The sequence below is a fragment of the Kogia breviceps genome, chromosome 16 (assembly GCF_026419965.1).
Source record: "Kogia breviceps isolate mKogBre1 chromosome 16, mKogBre1 haplotype 1, whole genome shotgun sequence".
NCBI classification, from domain to species: Eukaryota; Metazoa; Chordata; class Mammalia; order Artiodactyla; family Physeteridae; genus Kogia; species Kogia breviceps.
Window position 1 is genome coordinate 9497260 of NC_081325.1, and position 17221 is coordinate 9514480.

The window sequence follows — 17221 nt, forward strand, 5'->3', positions numbered from 1 at the left end:
AGAGCGTATTTTCCCCCTGTCCTATTTAACATTCTCCTTCCTTGTTGCCTGCCATAAAGCAAAGTCCTTGACATAGTTCTCAAGTGTTAATGCTCAGAAGAATCACAGGAATGCTGGCTTTCAATGCATGTTACCAGGCTCCCTTCCAGGGATTCGGCTGTGATAGTTCTGGAGTGGCACCAGGCAAGTGCTCTTATTATAAGCATCTTCCTTGATTCTGATGCCTGAACTGCATTCTGGGAAATACTGCCTTGGAATGCATTCACGGCCTTCCCATTTTGTCTCCAGGCTCTTTTCCAGGCTCACCTCCTCTACATCTCCCCATCCTTTCTATGCTCCACCCACGTTGGACGACTTGCTGACTCCTGGAGATGTCACGACTTCCAAGCATCTGTTTCTCTGGTCCTGCTTAATCCTCACTTGAAAATCTGCTCTTCTTTGACTCCACCTATAAAAATCATCAAACTTTGCTCAAACGCTTCCTAATTTCCCAGGCCAAGTTTGATGACTGCTTCCTCTGTTTTTCATCTGTACTTGTGTAATAACACTTGTTTCATTCTTTTGTTTCATAATCTAGTTGTTTACTCTAACTGTAAGCTTTTTTAGAGAAAGAACTAAGTCATAGTTATTTGTCACTCCCATATATCCATCAGGAGCACCAAAAAATCAAAAATAGATAAGATCTTTTGTTTGACTCCTAGGCGATTTCACATCTGTTTCACTTTTAACATCTTCTCTGGCTCAGAGGATATTTTGGACCCTTCAAGATTCCTGATTCCTTCTTATCCTGACAAATCTCTTTTTCACATTCTGTAGAGACACTGCCCTGCAATTCTTTCTGGATTGGACAGCCCTATTATATTTAGATCTAAATTCTCAATTTCTTCTAAAAAAAAAAAGTACCGTATAAAAGTAGACTAAAAATATGTGAACTTATCCATTCAAGATCATCTGGGCAGATATTATGTGGTCAGAACTCTCTTAGTTGGAATGCAAAATAAGTAGAGACATAGGTCTTGATCTCAGAAAGCTTCTAATGTAGTTGGATAAACAAGATATCACATACATGAACCAAATAGGAATCACAGAAACAATGAATGGTTGAAGGTACAAAGAGTACCTAAAACAGAGGGAATTAATCAAAGTAGACATTGAAGCCATGTTGGGAGTGTGTTGGAGAGGGGCTGAGAGGAAATTCCAGATGGGAACTGGATGAGCAAAATGTCACCTGTCTGAAAGTGATGGAAAACATATCCATTTGGCTGACTCCCATGACTTCGTTGGGTAACAAGCTATCAGGTTGGTTAAAGTGGGTTGTATTGGGCTTCCCTGGTGGCGCAGTGGTTGAGAGTCTGCCTGCCGATGCAGGGGACACAGGTTCGAGCCCGGGTCCGGGAGGATCCCACGTGCCGCGGAGCGGCTGGGCCCGTGAGCCATGGCCGCTGAGCCTGCGCGTCCGGAGCCTGTGCTCCGCAACGGGAGAGGCCACAGCGGTGAGAGGCCCGCGTACAGAAAAAAAAAAAAAAAAAAAAAGGGTTGTATTTTCTGTCCCATCAAATGGGATGATGGCAGTTGTGAGGAGTAATAACTATGTCATTTATTTCCAATGTAATCGCTTTGGGTTTTCACTGTCACCGACAGGGACCTGTCTAGCAATATGATAATGGAGCTACCACCCCACATTTTCAAAGACCTGAAGCTTCTTCAGAAACTGTAAGTCCTTCTCCCCTCTGTCATCAGATTTAAATGGCAACATCGTGAGTTTCCAAAATAATAATATCCTCATGCTTCTTTCCTCCTCCCTTCAAATGGTACAAAAGGAATCTGTCATCCAATCCTCTCTTGTATCTCCACGAGAACCAGTTTGAAAGTCTTAAACAACTTCAGTCTCTGTAAGTCAAATGTAACCAACCATATGTTGATTATAATTTGAGTGTATGTGCTTTACCTAGGACCACATTTATTTTTAAACAGGTGTTTGACCCACAGGAGGGCTTTTATTTGAGCATGCATCCTCGGACAGTTGTTAGCATCAAGATTACCATCCAGTATGTACTGAATGACAGCAAAATCTCATTTTTTACCATTCAGTGTGTGTAAAGACCATTTCTGTGTTTGAAGCTACATATAGCTCCTTCCTGAAAACAGGATTCATATGGAAAAATCTCTTACAGTTTTCACAAAGAATTACATTTGCAATAGTTTTGTTACTAAGCAGTCGGTAAAAAAAAAAAAAAAAAAGCAAATTATATAAGACTTCTCTACTTTTTCACTTTTTCCCTTTCTTCTTTCCTACAACAGTCTACTTGATATCAATCCTCAGAGCATGCTTTTTACTTTTCAATCAGTAAAGAAAACATTATCCCATAAATATGAACATTCAGACAATTAATATTGTTTAGTATTTTAAAATTTCGAACATACTAGCTTTTAAATGGTGCCAAGAACTCTGCCAGCTGTTCTTTGAACCTCATCAGTTCCTTTCCCATGAATAGCCATTGGTGGTTAAAGTTTGGGTTTTTTTTTCCGCCACAGAGTGCATATTACTTTACCTCATCCCAGCCCAAAGTCTTTCTTCATTTAATTCCAAAGACCAATCCTTATTATCACTTTTTATTCTTGCTAAAGAGTTTTCTGTTGGAAATTAATACAAGATTTAGATTCTCGATAGATATTAGTGAACATCCAGTGATGAAAAAGACTTGGTTCCTGCTCTCAAGAAGGTGGAAGATGTCGACAAAATTATCTTCCCTTCACTCACTACGTACTGAATTCCAAAAGGCAAAGTATCAAGTCACACGTCACGCCCTTCTGAAAAGTCAAAGTAGTAACTATTTACCCCATACTTCCCTGTCTTCATTTCTTTTCTTTCTTTATTGTCTCATTTTCTTTTCTCTAAAGATTCATTTACACATTTATTTTACAAACATTTATTAGCCACCAACTTAATCATAGCGCTGTCTTGGGCACTGAGTGTATAGTAGCCTCTGCTCTTTTGAAAACCACAGGCTGTTCATCAAATAATCACATAATCCATGTAATGGTAAAATTGGATAAGTTCAGGAGAAGCTAGAGAGCAAAAGAAAGAAGGGGGGGCAGAATCCTTTAAAAAGGACTCCAGAGTTTCCTGCAGGAGGGGCCCTGTGATGATTCAGTGGTAGAATTGCTTCCTAAGTCTCATTTCTGACCACCAAGGTCCTCTATAAAGGACTCAATATGCAAAGGAAAACTCAGAACCTTGTCCAGAAATCCATATTCAGATTTGCCCAAAAGAAGCTGAGTGAGAGTCAAACATCTTTCAAAATAAGCCTTTAAAAAGCAAAAGGTTTCTATCTTTTTAGATCATCCTCTTTCCATCTATGTTTCCTGAGAACACGGCAGACTCCCTTAATTCATGCCATCCTAAAGTGTCTTCTAAGAATCCACATTTGAAGAAGCTTCTGGATAAATGAGGAGTGTTAGGGGTTATCAGTGGAGCCCTGTGTGGACATTTTGTGGGGTTGGAGGAATTACAGGAATTATGCTTCCCACTGTTGTCTTAGAAAATGATTGTCCTGACTCGGAGCTCCTTTTATTATTGCTTCCATGGTTTTCTACCTTAAAGGTACATAGGCCAGGAAGAAAGTACTGTATTTAAATCCAGATTCTGACAAAACTCAGGTTGAAAATATCAAGTCCTGTCTGAAAGCCTCTAACTCATATTTCGTGGTTTATAAAATCAAACTACAGAGCCAGTTTCACAATCATACAAATCACAACTGTCATTTTTAAATCAAAGAAATGAATGAACATGTTTTATTAGACGGTTGTTCTGCACATGAAAGTGATAAATCAGCTCCAAGTTACAGGAGGCATAAAGAGAGATGGCAGTTTTCTAAGACGGTTTATTGTAAAATTTTCATCCTAATTTGAATTTATAACAAGATTTTGAAGCATGGTTTTTAAGATTGACAAAGAATACAATGATTTAAAAGTTAAACCCTAAAAACATGAAACCTATTGTGCATGTTTTCCAGAGACCTGGAAAGGATAGAGATTCCAAGTATAAACACACAAATGTTTCAGCCCATGAAGAATCTTTCTCACATGTATGTATGTATGAAAGAATGGGGGGAAAAGTGTGGTGAAATGTTGCCAATGGGGAAGAAAGTATGGTGAAATGTTGCTGATGTTCTCTTTTAAACCGTCTGATGTATCACTGCTATGTGTGTTTTTTTTTTTACTTTATTTATTCTTGGCTGTGTTGGGTCTTCCTCGCTGTGCGTGGGCTTTCTTCACTTGTGGCGAGCGGGGGCTACTCGTTGTTGTGGCGGCTTCTCTTGTTGCGGAGCACAGGCTCTAGGCGTGCAGGCTTCAGTAGTTGTAGCACGCAGGCTCAGTAGTTGTGGCGCACGGGCTTAGTTGCTCTGCGGCATGTGGGATCTTCCCGGACCAGGGCTCGAACCTGTGTCCCCTGCCTTGGCAGGTGGATTCTTAACCACTGCGCCACCAGGGAAGCCCCTATTTGTGTTTTTAATGCAAGAAAAGTCTTTTTATTGAGAACTTTTAAATTTTGTCACCTTTGGTCCCTGTTCAAATAGAGCTCAATATTATGATGTGCTGACATGAATGGCACTTCTCTCTGGAAACATGCTGTTTATCCAGTTGAGGCCCAATAAGAGATTAGGGTACCAGAATGCCACATATGACACAAGATGAAGTCACTGGCTAATGGTACTCAGGAGACCTGGCAACATTAATTCACCTCACATGAGTGAGCAGTCAGGTACTCTAAGATTTGAGCCCGTAAGAGGAAAGGTGCTATGTAAATTCCAGGTGTTGTTTCTGTTACTGAATGCACTGCAAAACGGAGGTAATTAATCTTTATAGTAGTTCTGATAAGTCACGTTAATATATTTGGCTAAAGTGCACTGTGTACGTTGTCTTAATATAGGAGTTTATGACATGATCCTGTCTTTATCAACTGTGTAATCTGATGTGTTCATGGCTTCAAAAATCAACCCTTGTTACCCACAACAATAAGGAGGGTTCGATGTAAGATAGCAAGTTGGGATCAGCAAGGGGCTGAAATGGTTGGTGGGAAGGTGACCTTTTGGGAGAATATTTTGTTTACGTCTATGCAGTAGGTGTGATTACCCAAAGACAAGTATTTGATGTATATCCACATGGTTTTCATAAATTCTCTTTCTGTGGCTCTAGTAGATAAATCATGAGGCTGTCATTCCCTTGCTGCAGGCAGCAAGTGAAGTCTCCTTAGAACAGAGAAATTCACCCTTTGTAGAACTTGATGGAGAAGCGGCTGCTTTAAATATGAACCACAGGTTGAGGTCAAGAAGGACCCAACAATTAACAGAAAATGTGTGAACTTAGCTACTTCCCTACTAAGTGACCTAGCGATTCTTCTTTCATCTTCCTTGCCCATCATTTGTTGAAACACGTCCACCTGCCAACCAGTGCCCTGGTCCCAGTGGGAGGAGAGGTTGGACCACCGTAAGCTACTTGAGGGTAGAGATAGCCTTCAATATCTCTGTGTGACGTACCCAGCACTAAACCATGCATCATTCATTTGCCATCTAACAAGTATTTGTTGAGTACTTCCCTCATGCCAAGGAGAACACACGGATCAATGAGAGAGAGAGGAGTCTGCCTCACGGAGCTTCCATTTAGCTTTGGGAACCAGAAAGTAAACTAGTTAGCAAATACATCATTAAGAAATGCTGGGAAGAAAAGTATAGCAAGATAAAGGGAAGGGAGGAGGATGTAGGTAGTTCACCTAGAAGTCAGAGATGTGACAGTCAAGCAGCCCTGAGTGGAAGGAGACAATTCTTCCTGGAAGATTCCTCCAGGAAGAGAGAAAAGCAAAAGCACTGCACTGAGAAGGGGATGAGCCTGGCTTGTTTCGAGGATCAGAAGGGAGCTGACGTGTCTGGGTGGACTGAGCACGGATGAGAAGCGCTGAGGCGGACCAGGGTAGCCAGGGGTCCAATCATGGGAGGCCTGGAAGCCGGGGCAAAGTAAAGCTTTCTTTTTTTTTTTTCCCTGCCTCTCTTGTTTTTCAAATTTTCTTCTACTTTATTTTCACTTTTTTACTGAGATATAATTGACATACAACATTATAGTTTCCCGTGTACAACATAATGGTTCAGTATTTGTATATATTGCAAAACGATCACCACAGTGAGTCTAGTTAACATCCATCACCACACATTGTTACAAATTTTTTTTTTCTTGTGATGAGAACTTTTAAGATCTACTCTCTTAGCTACTTTCAAATATACAAGACAGTATTATTAACTATAATCACCATGCTGTACCTTATCTTTCAAATGTTTTTAAATTGCTGTATTATATTGAACATCAGAAGTTTTTTAAAAGTGCAGAGGATATAGTATTCATATGTTGAGAACACTGGCTTTTTAAAATAAAATGGTTAATTGCTCTTTTAATTGTATCCAATGGAATTTCTTTTACCAAAGCAATTGTATCTACACACATAAATGTAAAAAAATATAAACAAACTTCCTTTAACTTGCCAGTTTAGCAATTGAATGGGCAGATGACAAAAAGATATTAGATGAAGAGAAAAGAACTAAAAGAGGTGGTGAACGAATATAAAAATAAAATGAGTTTTGTGGGAGAAAATCCTAAACATAACAGGTTTGGAGAATGGCGGTAAACCAAATGATCTCCCCAGTTCCAGCCTATCAAGATTCCACCACTTAGGCCATAAACACATGGATCACAGAGAGGCCTGTATTTTTCTCTGGAAATGGTTTAAGTCCTTCCAGGCCCTGTGAAGGAATCTGTGTTTAAGGCAGCTGCTTTCTCCTCCTCGCTTCAATGAGACTGAATTTTCCTAGTCTCAGGGACCTTCCCTTCCTGCCTGTATCAGGGAAAAGAAGGCTAGTTGAGGTGAATAGACTTAGAACTAAGTACAAGACAGGAATGTTTTTAGTGAGCTACTCCGTGGGTCCCTTATATCCCAAACGGAAGCCCCTGAATGTTTGCTAAAGATCAGTTTAACAGTGACAATCTACTTTTTTGTAATACCCTAGAGAATCACCCAATGTGATGGGGAAAGGTAGAGTCCTGGAGATTTCCCATTCTCATGTCCTCCCCTGACACCTCAGACAACCCACAGCGGACACGTACGTTTTAGGTTCTTCACCTTTAAAGGAAGAACACTGCCTAGAGTAACGTAATACTTAATGAAGAACTCTATAATTACATAATCACTACTAAACAAAAATAACCAAGCCTAGTGAAGCCACATACCTAACACAGCTGCAGCCCCAGTCAGAGCGCAGCTGTCATTTCTGTGTCATTGCTGTGAAGTGACTCTTTTTTCCCTTTGACTTTAGTTATTTCAAAAACTTTCGATACTGCTCCTATGCTTCCCATGTACGAATATGTATGCCCTTGACTGACGGCATTTCTTCATTTGAGGACCTCTTGGCTAACAATATCCTCAGAATATTTGTCTGGGTTATAGCTTTCATAACCTGCTTTGGAAATCTTTTTGTCATTGGCATGAGATCTTTCATTAAAGCTGAAAACATGACCCATGCTACGTCCATCAAAATCCTTTGTTGTAAGTATGTTTCCTATATAAATGGATTAAGGGTATCTTCGGAGAGCTGTGCTCTAGATTATATTGGCATTCAACAGATGGCGTTTAATATGAATTATATATGCTGGGCAATTTTTTTAAAGCATGAAGGTACTATTGTTCTCTTTGGCTACTCTTTTCTGGATTGCATGAACCTGCAGTGATTATGTCTTCGAAATGGGGTAACAGGGAGCCGATGAGTTAAGGGATGGATTATAGAGGACAGGTTGTGGGTTACAGAACTATGTTTTGTTTAACCTTCAATTGCAATAGCATCCATGCTTCTCAAGCCCAGAAAATTATTCCTTTTATTAACTATGTTAGTAATATTTTTTACTGTTTAAAACCTAGACCCCCGCCTACCCCCGCAAATTATCTCCCCACCACCATTTTTTTCAAAATTATAAAACAAAGGTGCAGTGTAGTACTTTAGAAATAGTGCACCTTTTGAAGTCCATTGGCTTCTACGCACTATTGTAGGTTTTACGCATTAGTTCATTTAATACAGGAAGAAGGAAGCAGACCTAGATCAGAAAACTAAGACGGAGATGCTGGAACTATCAACATACATTCTGTGACTCTTCAATAGGTGCGGACTGCCTGATGGGTGTTTATTTGTTCTTCGTTGGCTTTTTTGATCTAAAATACCGCGGGCAGTATCAGAAGTACGCGTTGCTGTGGATGGAGAGTTTACAGTGCCGCCTCCTGGGCTTCCTGGCCATGCTGTCCACCGAGGTCTCCGTCCTCTTGCTGACGTACTTGACTTTGGAGAAGTTCCTGGCCGTCGTCTTTCCCTTCAGTAACATCCGTCCTGGAAAATGGCAGACCTCGGTCATCGTCATTTGCATCTGGATTGTGGGATTTTTAATAGCTGTGATTCCATTTTGGAAGGAGGATTATTTTGGAAACCTTTATGGAAAAAATGGAGTATGTTTCCCACTTTATTATGACCAAACAGAAGATATTGGAAGCAAAGGGTATTCTCTTGGAATTTTCCTAGGTAAATTATATTTTTCATTTCCTGGACAAATGTTATTTTTGTAGCAATACCATAGATTTCAGTAAAGCCATATTTCTCCGTTTCAGAAAGTAAACAAATATAGTCAAGACTGTTTTCCTTTTTTAAAGAAAAGTCCTTGCTGTGTATTTATAGGCGGTTTTATTAAATTTTTTATTATAGAGATTTAGTATGGAAAGCAAAAACATACTGTCAGGACCTCTGAATGATCTTTTTATTATCTGTAAGACCCTTTGATTTCATGTTCATACAAAGTGACGATGAGCTGGAGGAATTCTCGTTCACTGCCTTGTCCTGTGACGCTACCAAGTTATTGGAACTCATTTTTTTATAGTCTAGATATGAGCTAAATAAATAATAATAAAATTCTTGAAACTGACTAGCAGGAGATTATCTGAATGGAAATACCAGGAAGGTTTATTACCTTTTGTAAATGCAGTTCCAAAGTCCGCAACGGAAGGGTGCTTAATAAAACTCTTTGCTTTTTAGTTTTCTTAATTCTCCCTAATTAAAGAGGGAGAATTAAGGGTTTCAGAAAAGAAAACGCTACCTTCTCTATCACAAATGAATGAGAAGTTTAGCCCCTAAAGATTAAAAAGACTTTTAAAATTGTCTAGTATCTCTCTTGCTTAAAACTAAGGCCATTCCCATGTCCGCTCTTGAACTAGGGCAGTATTATCATTTCGATTCCCCCTTCTCATCTGTCCCCTCATCTAAGAAGTCAATCAGCTCCATCATCCTTTCGTTTTTTTAAAAATATTCGTTACCTTTTTAAAAAATTTATTTATTTATTTTTGGCTTTGGGTGTTCGTTGCTGTGCGGGGGGGCTTTCTCTCGTTGTGGCGAGCGGGGGCCACTCTTTGTTGCGGTGCGCAGGCATCTCACCGCGGCGGCTTCTCTTGTTGAGGAGCACGGGCTCTAGGCGCGCAGGCTCAATACTTGTGGCTCGCGGGCTCTGGAGTGCAGGCTCGGTAGTTGTGGCGCACGGGCTTAGTTGCTCCGCGGCATGTGGGACCTTCCCGGACCAGGGATTGAACCTGTGTCCCCTGCATTGACAGGCAGGTTCTTAACTACTGTGCTACCAGAGAAGTCCTCATCCTTTCTTTTTCATTCAACACTTTTCCCTCAAAATACACCTTTGTCTTCTCTTTCTTCCAGTCTCTACCTACTGCTGTCACCTTTGCTTAAAGCCTTATGACCTCTGCCCTGAATTATTACATTAGCCTTCACTGGTCTTTTGGCTTCTGGGGTCTTCTCTTTCCTATTTATCTGTTCACTACCTGAGTACCAAAAGGACTGAGTATCCTCTGCTCAGAGACCTTCAGGAACTCCCTGCAACCAAGGTCCAGTTTAAATGAGTCCCTTAAAGCCCATCACAAAATGGCCCTAACTACCACTCCCAGCTACTCTCCATCTATTCCTTCTCTTCTTCCTCTGAAAAAGAAAACACTTTATTTGCGCCATTTTAATAATACTCCTCACATAAACCCTGTTTGATAGCCATTTTTTCATGGCTGTGGCACACCTACAATGTTGTAACCCGTTCCTGGCATAGGTACACTTTATGGAAACCCTCTCTCCCTCACACACACATATGCACACACACTACTGTACATTCATTGGTTCAAACAGGATTTACTGAGCACCTCCTATAGGCCAGGCACTATTTGGGGAGCTGGAGAAAAAACAGATTGGCCCCACAGATCTGCAGCCAGAAAGAAGGATGAAGACAAGAAAACACGTCCCCGCGTCACAGGCTGACGGATGCCACGAAGCAGGAGTACAGGATGTTCTAGGAGCCCCAGATCTGAGGACCAGGGAAGACATCCCAGTAGAAATGAATCCAAACGGAGGCCCAGAGGATGAGGACACATTAGCCAAGTGAAGGCAGAGGTCGTGTTCCAAGAGCTAGAGACCCACAGCCAGGGACCAGGCCCAGATAAAGGACAAAAGAACTATGGTGTGGAAAAAAAAAAGAAGAACTATGGCATGGCTGGATCTTACAGTTAAGGTGTGGGCGTCACTACAAGGGTTTAGCACACATACATAAACATCATCTACATATACATAGCTTATCTGTGAGATGGAGTCTTAGAGCCCCTTCTTTTCCTTAAAAAATATAAGAATATATAATTTTTAAATATTTTTTTATTTTAGAATATCTTTAGATTTAGAGAAAATTTGCCACGGCTTCCCTGGTGGCACAGTGGTTGGGAGCCCGCCTGCCGATGCAGGGGACACGGGTTTGTGCCCCGGTCCGGGAAGATCCCACATGCTGTGGAGCAGCTGGGTCCGTGAGCCACGGCCGCTGCGCCTGCGCATCTGGAGCCTGTGCTCCTCAACGGGAGAGGCCACAACAGTGAGAGGCCCGCGTACCGCAAAAAAAAAAAAAAAATAGAGAGAAAATTTGCCAGGACAGTACAGTTTCCTTATACCCCTCACCCAGGTTCCCCTACTGTTAACATCTCACGTTCCTATGGTGCTTTCAGAACATACACTTCTGAACCTTTCTATAAGTCTGTTTTCAGGATTTGTACCAGAGGAACATCTTTAACAATCATTTTATTTTATTTTTTAACACCTTTATTGGAGTATAATTGCTTTACAATGGTGTGTTAGATTCTGCTTTATAACAAAGTAAATCAGCTATGCATATACATATGTTCCCATGTCTCTTCCCTCTTGCTTCTCCCTCCCTCCCTCCCTATCCCACCCCTATAGGTAGTCACAAAGCACCAAGCTGATCTCCCTGTGCTATGCGGCCGCTTCCCACTAGCTATCTATTTTACGTTTGGTAGTGTATATATGTCCATGCCACTCTCTCACTTTGTCACAGCTTCCCTTCCCCTTCCCTATATCCTCAAGTCCATTCTCTAGTAGGTCTGTGTCTTTATTCCCATCTTGCCCCTAGGTTCTTCATGACCTTTTTCTTTTTTTTCTTAGATTCCATATATATGTGTTAGCATATGGTATTTGTTTTTCTCTTTCTGACTTACTTCACTCTGTATGACAGACTCTAGGTCCATCCACCTCACTGCAAATGACTCAATTTCGTTTCTGAGTTTCTGAGTAATATTCCGTAGTATATATGTGTCACATCTTCTTTATCCATTCATCTGTTGATGGATACTTAGGTTGCTTCCATGTCCTGGCTATTGTAAATAGAGCTGCAATGAACATTGTGGTACATGACTCTTTTTGAATTATGGTTTTCTCAGGGTATATGCCCAGTGGTGGGATTGCTGGGTTGTATGGTAGTTCTATTTTTAGTTTTTTAAGGAACCTCCATCCTGTTCTCCATAGTGGCTGTATCAATTTACATTCCCACCAACAGTGCAAGAGGGTTCCCTTTTCTCCACACCCTCTCCAGCATTTATTGTTTGTAGATTTTTTGATGATGGCCATTCTGACTGGTGTGAGATGATATCTCATTGTAGTTTTCATTTGCCTTTCTCTAATGATAAATGATGTTGAGCATCCTTTCATGTGTTTGTTGGCGATCTGTATATCTTCTTCAGAGAAATGTCTATGTACGTCTTCTGCCCATTTTTGGATTGGGTAGTTTGTTTTTTTGATATTGAGCTGCATGCGCTGCTTGTAAATTTTGGAGACTAATCCTTTGTCAGTTGCTTCATTTGCAAATATTTTCTCCCATTATGAGGGTTGTCTTTTAGTCTTGTTTATGGTTTCCTTTGCTGTGCAAAAGCTTTTAAGTTTCATTGGGTCCCATTTGTTTATTTTTGTTTTTATTTCCATTTCACTAGGAGGTGGGTCAAAAAGGATCTTCCTGTGATTTATGTCATAGAGTGTTCTGCCTATGTTTTCCTCTAAGAGTTTGATGGTGTCTGGCCTTACATTTAGGTCTTTAATCCATTTTGAGTTTATATTTGTGTGTGGTGTTAGGGAGTGTTCTAATTTCATTCTTTTACGTGTAACTGTCCAGTTTTCCCAGCACCACTTATTGAAGAGGCTGTCTTTTCTCCACTGTATATTCTTGCCTCCTTTATCAAAGATAAGGTGACCATATGTGCGTGGGGTTATCTCTGGGCTTTCTATCCTGTTCCATTGATCTATATTTCTGTTTTTGTGCCAGTACCATACTGTCTTGATTACTGTAGCTTTGTAGTATAGTCTGAAGTCCAGGAGCCTGATTCCTCCAGCTCCATTTTTCTTTCTCAAGATTGCTTTGGCTATTTGGGGTCTTTTGTGTTTCCATACAAATTGTGAAATTTTTTGTTCTAGTTCTGTGAAAAATGCCATCGGTAGTTTGATAGGGATTGCATTGAATCTGTAGATTGCTTTGGGTAGTATAGTCATTTTCACAATGTTGATTCTTCCAATCCAAGAACATGGTATATCTGTCAATCTATTTGTATCATCTTTAATTTCTTTCATCAGTGTCTTATAATTTTCTGCCTACAGGTCTTTGGTCTCCTTAGGTAGGTTTATTCCTAGATATTTAATTCTTTTTCTTGCAATGGTAAGTGGGAGTGTTTCCTTAATTTCACTTTCAGATTTTTCATCATTAGGGTATAGGAATGCTAGAGATTTCTGTGCATTAATGTTGTATCCTGCTACTTTACCAAATTCATTGATTAGCTCTAGTAGTTTTCTGGTAGCATCTTTAGGATTCTCTACGTATAGTATCATGTCACCTGCAAACAGTGACAGCTTTACTTCTTCTTTTCCAATTTAGATTCCTTGTATTTCTTTTTCTTCTCTGATTGCTGTAGCTAAAACTTACAAAACTATGTTGAATAATAGTGGTGAGAGTGGGCAACCTTGTCTTGTTCCTGATCTTAGTGGAAATGGTTTCAGTTTTTCACCATTGAGGACAATGTTGGCTGTGGGTCTGTCAAATATGGCCTTTATTATGTTGAGGAAAGTTCCCTCTATGCCTACTTTCTGGAGCGTTTTTATCATAAATGGATGTTAAATTCTGTCAAAAGATTTTTCTGCATCTACTGAGATGATCGTATGGTTTTTCTCCTTCAATTTGTTAATATGGTGTATGACGTTGATTAATTTGCATATACTGAAGAATCATTGCATTCCTGGTGTACAATCCTTTTGATCATGGTGTACAATCCTTTTAATGTGCTGTTGGATTGTTTGCTAGTATTTTGTTGAGGATTTTTGCATGTATGTTCATCAGCGATATTGGCCTGTAGTTTTCTTTCTTTGTGACATCTTTGTCTGGTTTTGGTATCAGGGTGATGGTGGCCTTGTAGAATGAGTTTGGGAGTGTACCTCCCTCTGCTATATTTTGAAAGAGTTTGAAAAGAATAGGTGACAGCTCTTCTCTAAATGTTTGATAGAATTCACCTGTGAAGCCATCCCGTCCTGGGCTTCTGTTTGTTGGAAGATTTTAAATCACAGTTTCAATTTCAGTGCTTGTGATTGGACTGTTCAGATTTTCTATTTCTTCCTGGTTCAGTCTTTCAAGGTTGTGCATTTCTAAGAATTTGTCTATTTCTTCCAGGTTGTCCATTTTATTGGCATAGAGTTGCTTGTAGTAATCTCTCATGATCCTTTGTATTTCTGCAGTGTCAGTTGTTAGTTCTCCTTTTTGGTTTCTAATTGTATTGATTTGAGTCTTCTCCCTTTTTTTTCTTGATGAGTCTGGCTAATGGTTTATCAATTTTGTTTATCTTCTCAAAGAACCAGCTTTTAGTTTTACTGATCCTTGCTATCATTTCCTTCATTTCTTTTTCATTTATTTCTGATCTGATCTTTATGATTTCTTTCCGTCTGCTAACTTTGGGGGTTTTTTGTTCTTCTTTCTCTAATTGCTTTAGGTGTAAGTTTAGGTTGTTTATTTTAGATGTTTCTTGTTTCTTAAGGTAGGATTGTATTGCTATAAACTTCCCTCTTAGAACTGCTTTTGCTGCGTCCCAGAGGTTTTGGGTTGTCGTGTTTTCATTGTCATTTGTTTCTAGGTATTTTTTGATTTCCTCTTTGATTTCTTCAGTGATCTCTTGGTTATTAAGTAGTGTATTGTTTAGCCTCCATGTGTTGGTATTTTTTACAGATTTTTTCCTGTAATTGATATCTAGTCTCATAGCGTTGTGGTGGGAAAAGATACTTGATACGATTTCAATTTTCTTAAATTTACCAAGGCTTGATATGTGACCCAAGATATGATCTAACCTGGAGAATGTTCCATGAGCACTTGAGAAGAAGGTGTATTCTGTTGTTTTTGGATGGAATGTCCTATAAATATCAATTAAGTCCATCTTTTTTAATGTATCATTTAAAGCTTGTGTTTCCTTATTTATTTTCATTTTGGATGATCTGTCCATTGGTGAAAGTGGGGTGTTGAAGTCCCCTATTATGATTGTTTTACTGTCAATTTCCCCTTTTATGGCTGTTAGTAGTTGCCTTATCTATTGAGATGCTCCTATGTTGGGTGCATAAATATTTACAATTGTTATATCTTCTTCTTGGTTCGATCCCTTGATCATTATATAGTGTCCTTCTTTGTCTCTTGTAACAGTCTTTATTTTAAAGTCTATTTTGTGTAGTCTTTATTTTAAAGTCTATTTTGTGTGATATGAGAATTGCTACTACAGCTTTCTTCTGATGTCCATTTGCATGGAATATCTTTTTCCATCCCCTCACTTTCTGTCTGTATGTGTCCCTAGGTCTGAAGTGGGTCTCTTGTAGACAGCATATATACGGGTCTTGCTTTTGTATCCATTCAGCTAGTCTGTGTCTTTTGGTTGGAGCATTTCATCCATTTACATTTAAGGTAATTATCCATATGTATGTTCCTATTACCATTTTCTTAATTGTTTTGTGTTTGTTATCGTAGGTCTTTTCCTTCTCTTGTGGTTCCTGCCTAGAGAAGTTCCTTTAGCATTTGTTGTAAAGCTGGTTTGGTGGTGCTGCATTCTCTTAGCTTTTGCTTGTCTGTAAAGGTTTTAATTTCTCCATCAAATCTGAATGAGAGCATTGCTGGGTAGAGTAATCTTGGTTGTAGGTTCTTCTCCTTCATCACTTTAAATATGTCCTGCTACTCCCTTCTGGCTTGCAGAGTTTCTGCTGAGAAATCAGCTGTTAAACTTATGGGGATTCCCTTGTATGTTATTTGTTGTTTTTCCCTTGCTGCTTTTAATATTTTTTCTTTGTATTTAATTTTTGATAGTTTGATTAATATGTGTCTTGGTGTTTCTCCTTGGATTTATCCTGTATGGGACTCTGTGCTTCCTGGACTTGATTAACTATTTCCTTTCCCATATTAGGGAAATTTTCAACTATAATCTCTTCAAATATTTTCTCAGTCCCTTTCTTTTTCTCTTCTTCTTCTGGGACCCCTATAATTTGAATATTGGTGCATTTAATGTTGTCCCAGAGGTCTCTGAGACTGTCCTCAATTCTTTCCATTCTTTTTTCTTTATTCTGCTCTGCAGTAGTTATTTCCAGTATTTTATCTTCCAGGTCACGTATCCATTCTTCTGCCTCAGTTATTCTGCTATTGATTCCTTCTAGAGAATTTTAAATTTCTTTTATTGTGCTGTTCCTCACTGTTTGTTTGCTCTTTAGTTCTTCTAGGTCCTTGTTAAATGTTTGTATTTTCTCTATTCTATTTCCAAGATTTTGGATCATCTTTACTATCATTATTCTGAATTCTTTTTCAGGGAGACTGCCTATTTCCTCTTTATTTGTTAGGTCTGGTGGGGTTTTGCCTTGCTCCTCCATCTGCTGTGTGTTTCTCTGTCTTCTCATTTTGCTTAACTTACTGTGTTTGGGGTCTCCTTTTCACAGGCTGCAGGTTCGTAGTTCCCGTTGTTTTTGGTGTCTGTCCCCAGTGGCTGAGGTTGGTTAAATGGGTTGTGTAGGCTTCCTGGTAGAGGGGACTGGTGCCTGTGTTCTGGTGGATGAAGCTGGATCTTATCTTTCTGGTGGGCAGGTCCACATCTGGTGGTGTGTTCTGGGGTGTCTGTGGCCTTATTATTATTTTATGCAGCCTCTCTGCTAATGGGTGGGGTTGTGTTCTTGTCTTGCTAGTTGTTTGATATCGGGTGTCCAGCACTGTAGCTTGCTGGTTGTTGAGTGAAGCTGGGTCTTGGTGTTGAGATAGAGATCTCTGGGAGATTTCTGCCATTTGATATTACGTGGAGCTGGGAGGTCTCTTGTGGACCAGTGTCCTGAACTTGGCTCTCCCACCTGAGAGGCATAGCACTGACTCCTGGCTGGAGCACCAAGAGCCTTTCACCCACACGGCTCAGAATAAAAGGGAGAAAAAATAGAAAGCAAGAGAGAAAGAAGATATAATAAAATAAAGTAAAATAATATAAAATAGTTATTAAGAAATATTATGAAAAAAAATTTTTAAGTAATTAAAAAAATACAATAAAAACGGACAGACAGAACCCTAGGGCAAATGGTAAAAGGAAAGCTATAAAGACAGAATCACACACAGAAGCATACATATACACACTCACAAATAGAGAAAAAGGGAAAAAATAAATATATATCTTTGCTCCCAAAGTCCACCTCTTCAATTTGGGATGATTCGCCGTCTATTCAGGTAATCCACAGATGCAGGTACATCAGGTTGACTGTGGAGATTTAATCCGCTGCTCCTGAGG

The 17221-nt window shown here is 39.6% G+C and overlaps 1 protein-coding gene across 1 annotated transcript in view; it reads left to right on the plus strand.

Annotated features, from left to right (window-relative positions):
• RXFP2 (relaxin family peptide receptor 2) overlaps nucleotides 1-17221 on the plus strand; it is a 96115-nt gene that overhangs the window by 73344 nt on the left and 5550 nt on the right. The window contains 5 exon segments of the mRNA XM_059042189.2: nucleotides 1642-1713; nucleotides 1821-1892; nucleotides 4017-4088; nucleotides 7362-7591; nucleotides 8199-8609. Of these exon segments, the coding sequence (XP_058898172.2) occupies nucleotides 1642-1713; nucleotides 1821-1892; nucleotides 4017-4088; nucleotides 7362-7591; nucleotides 8199-8609 (857 nt within the window).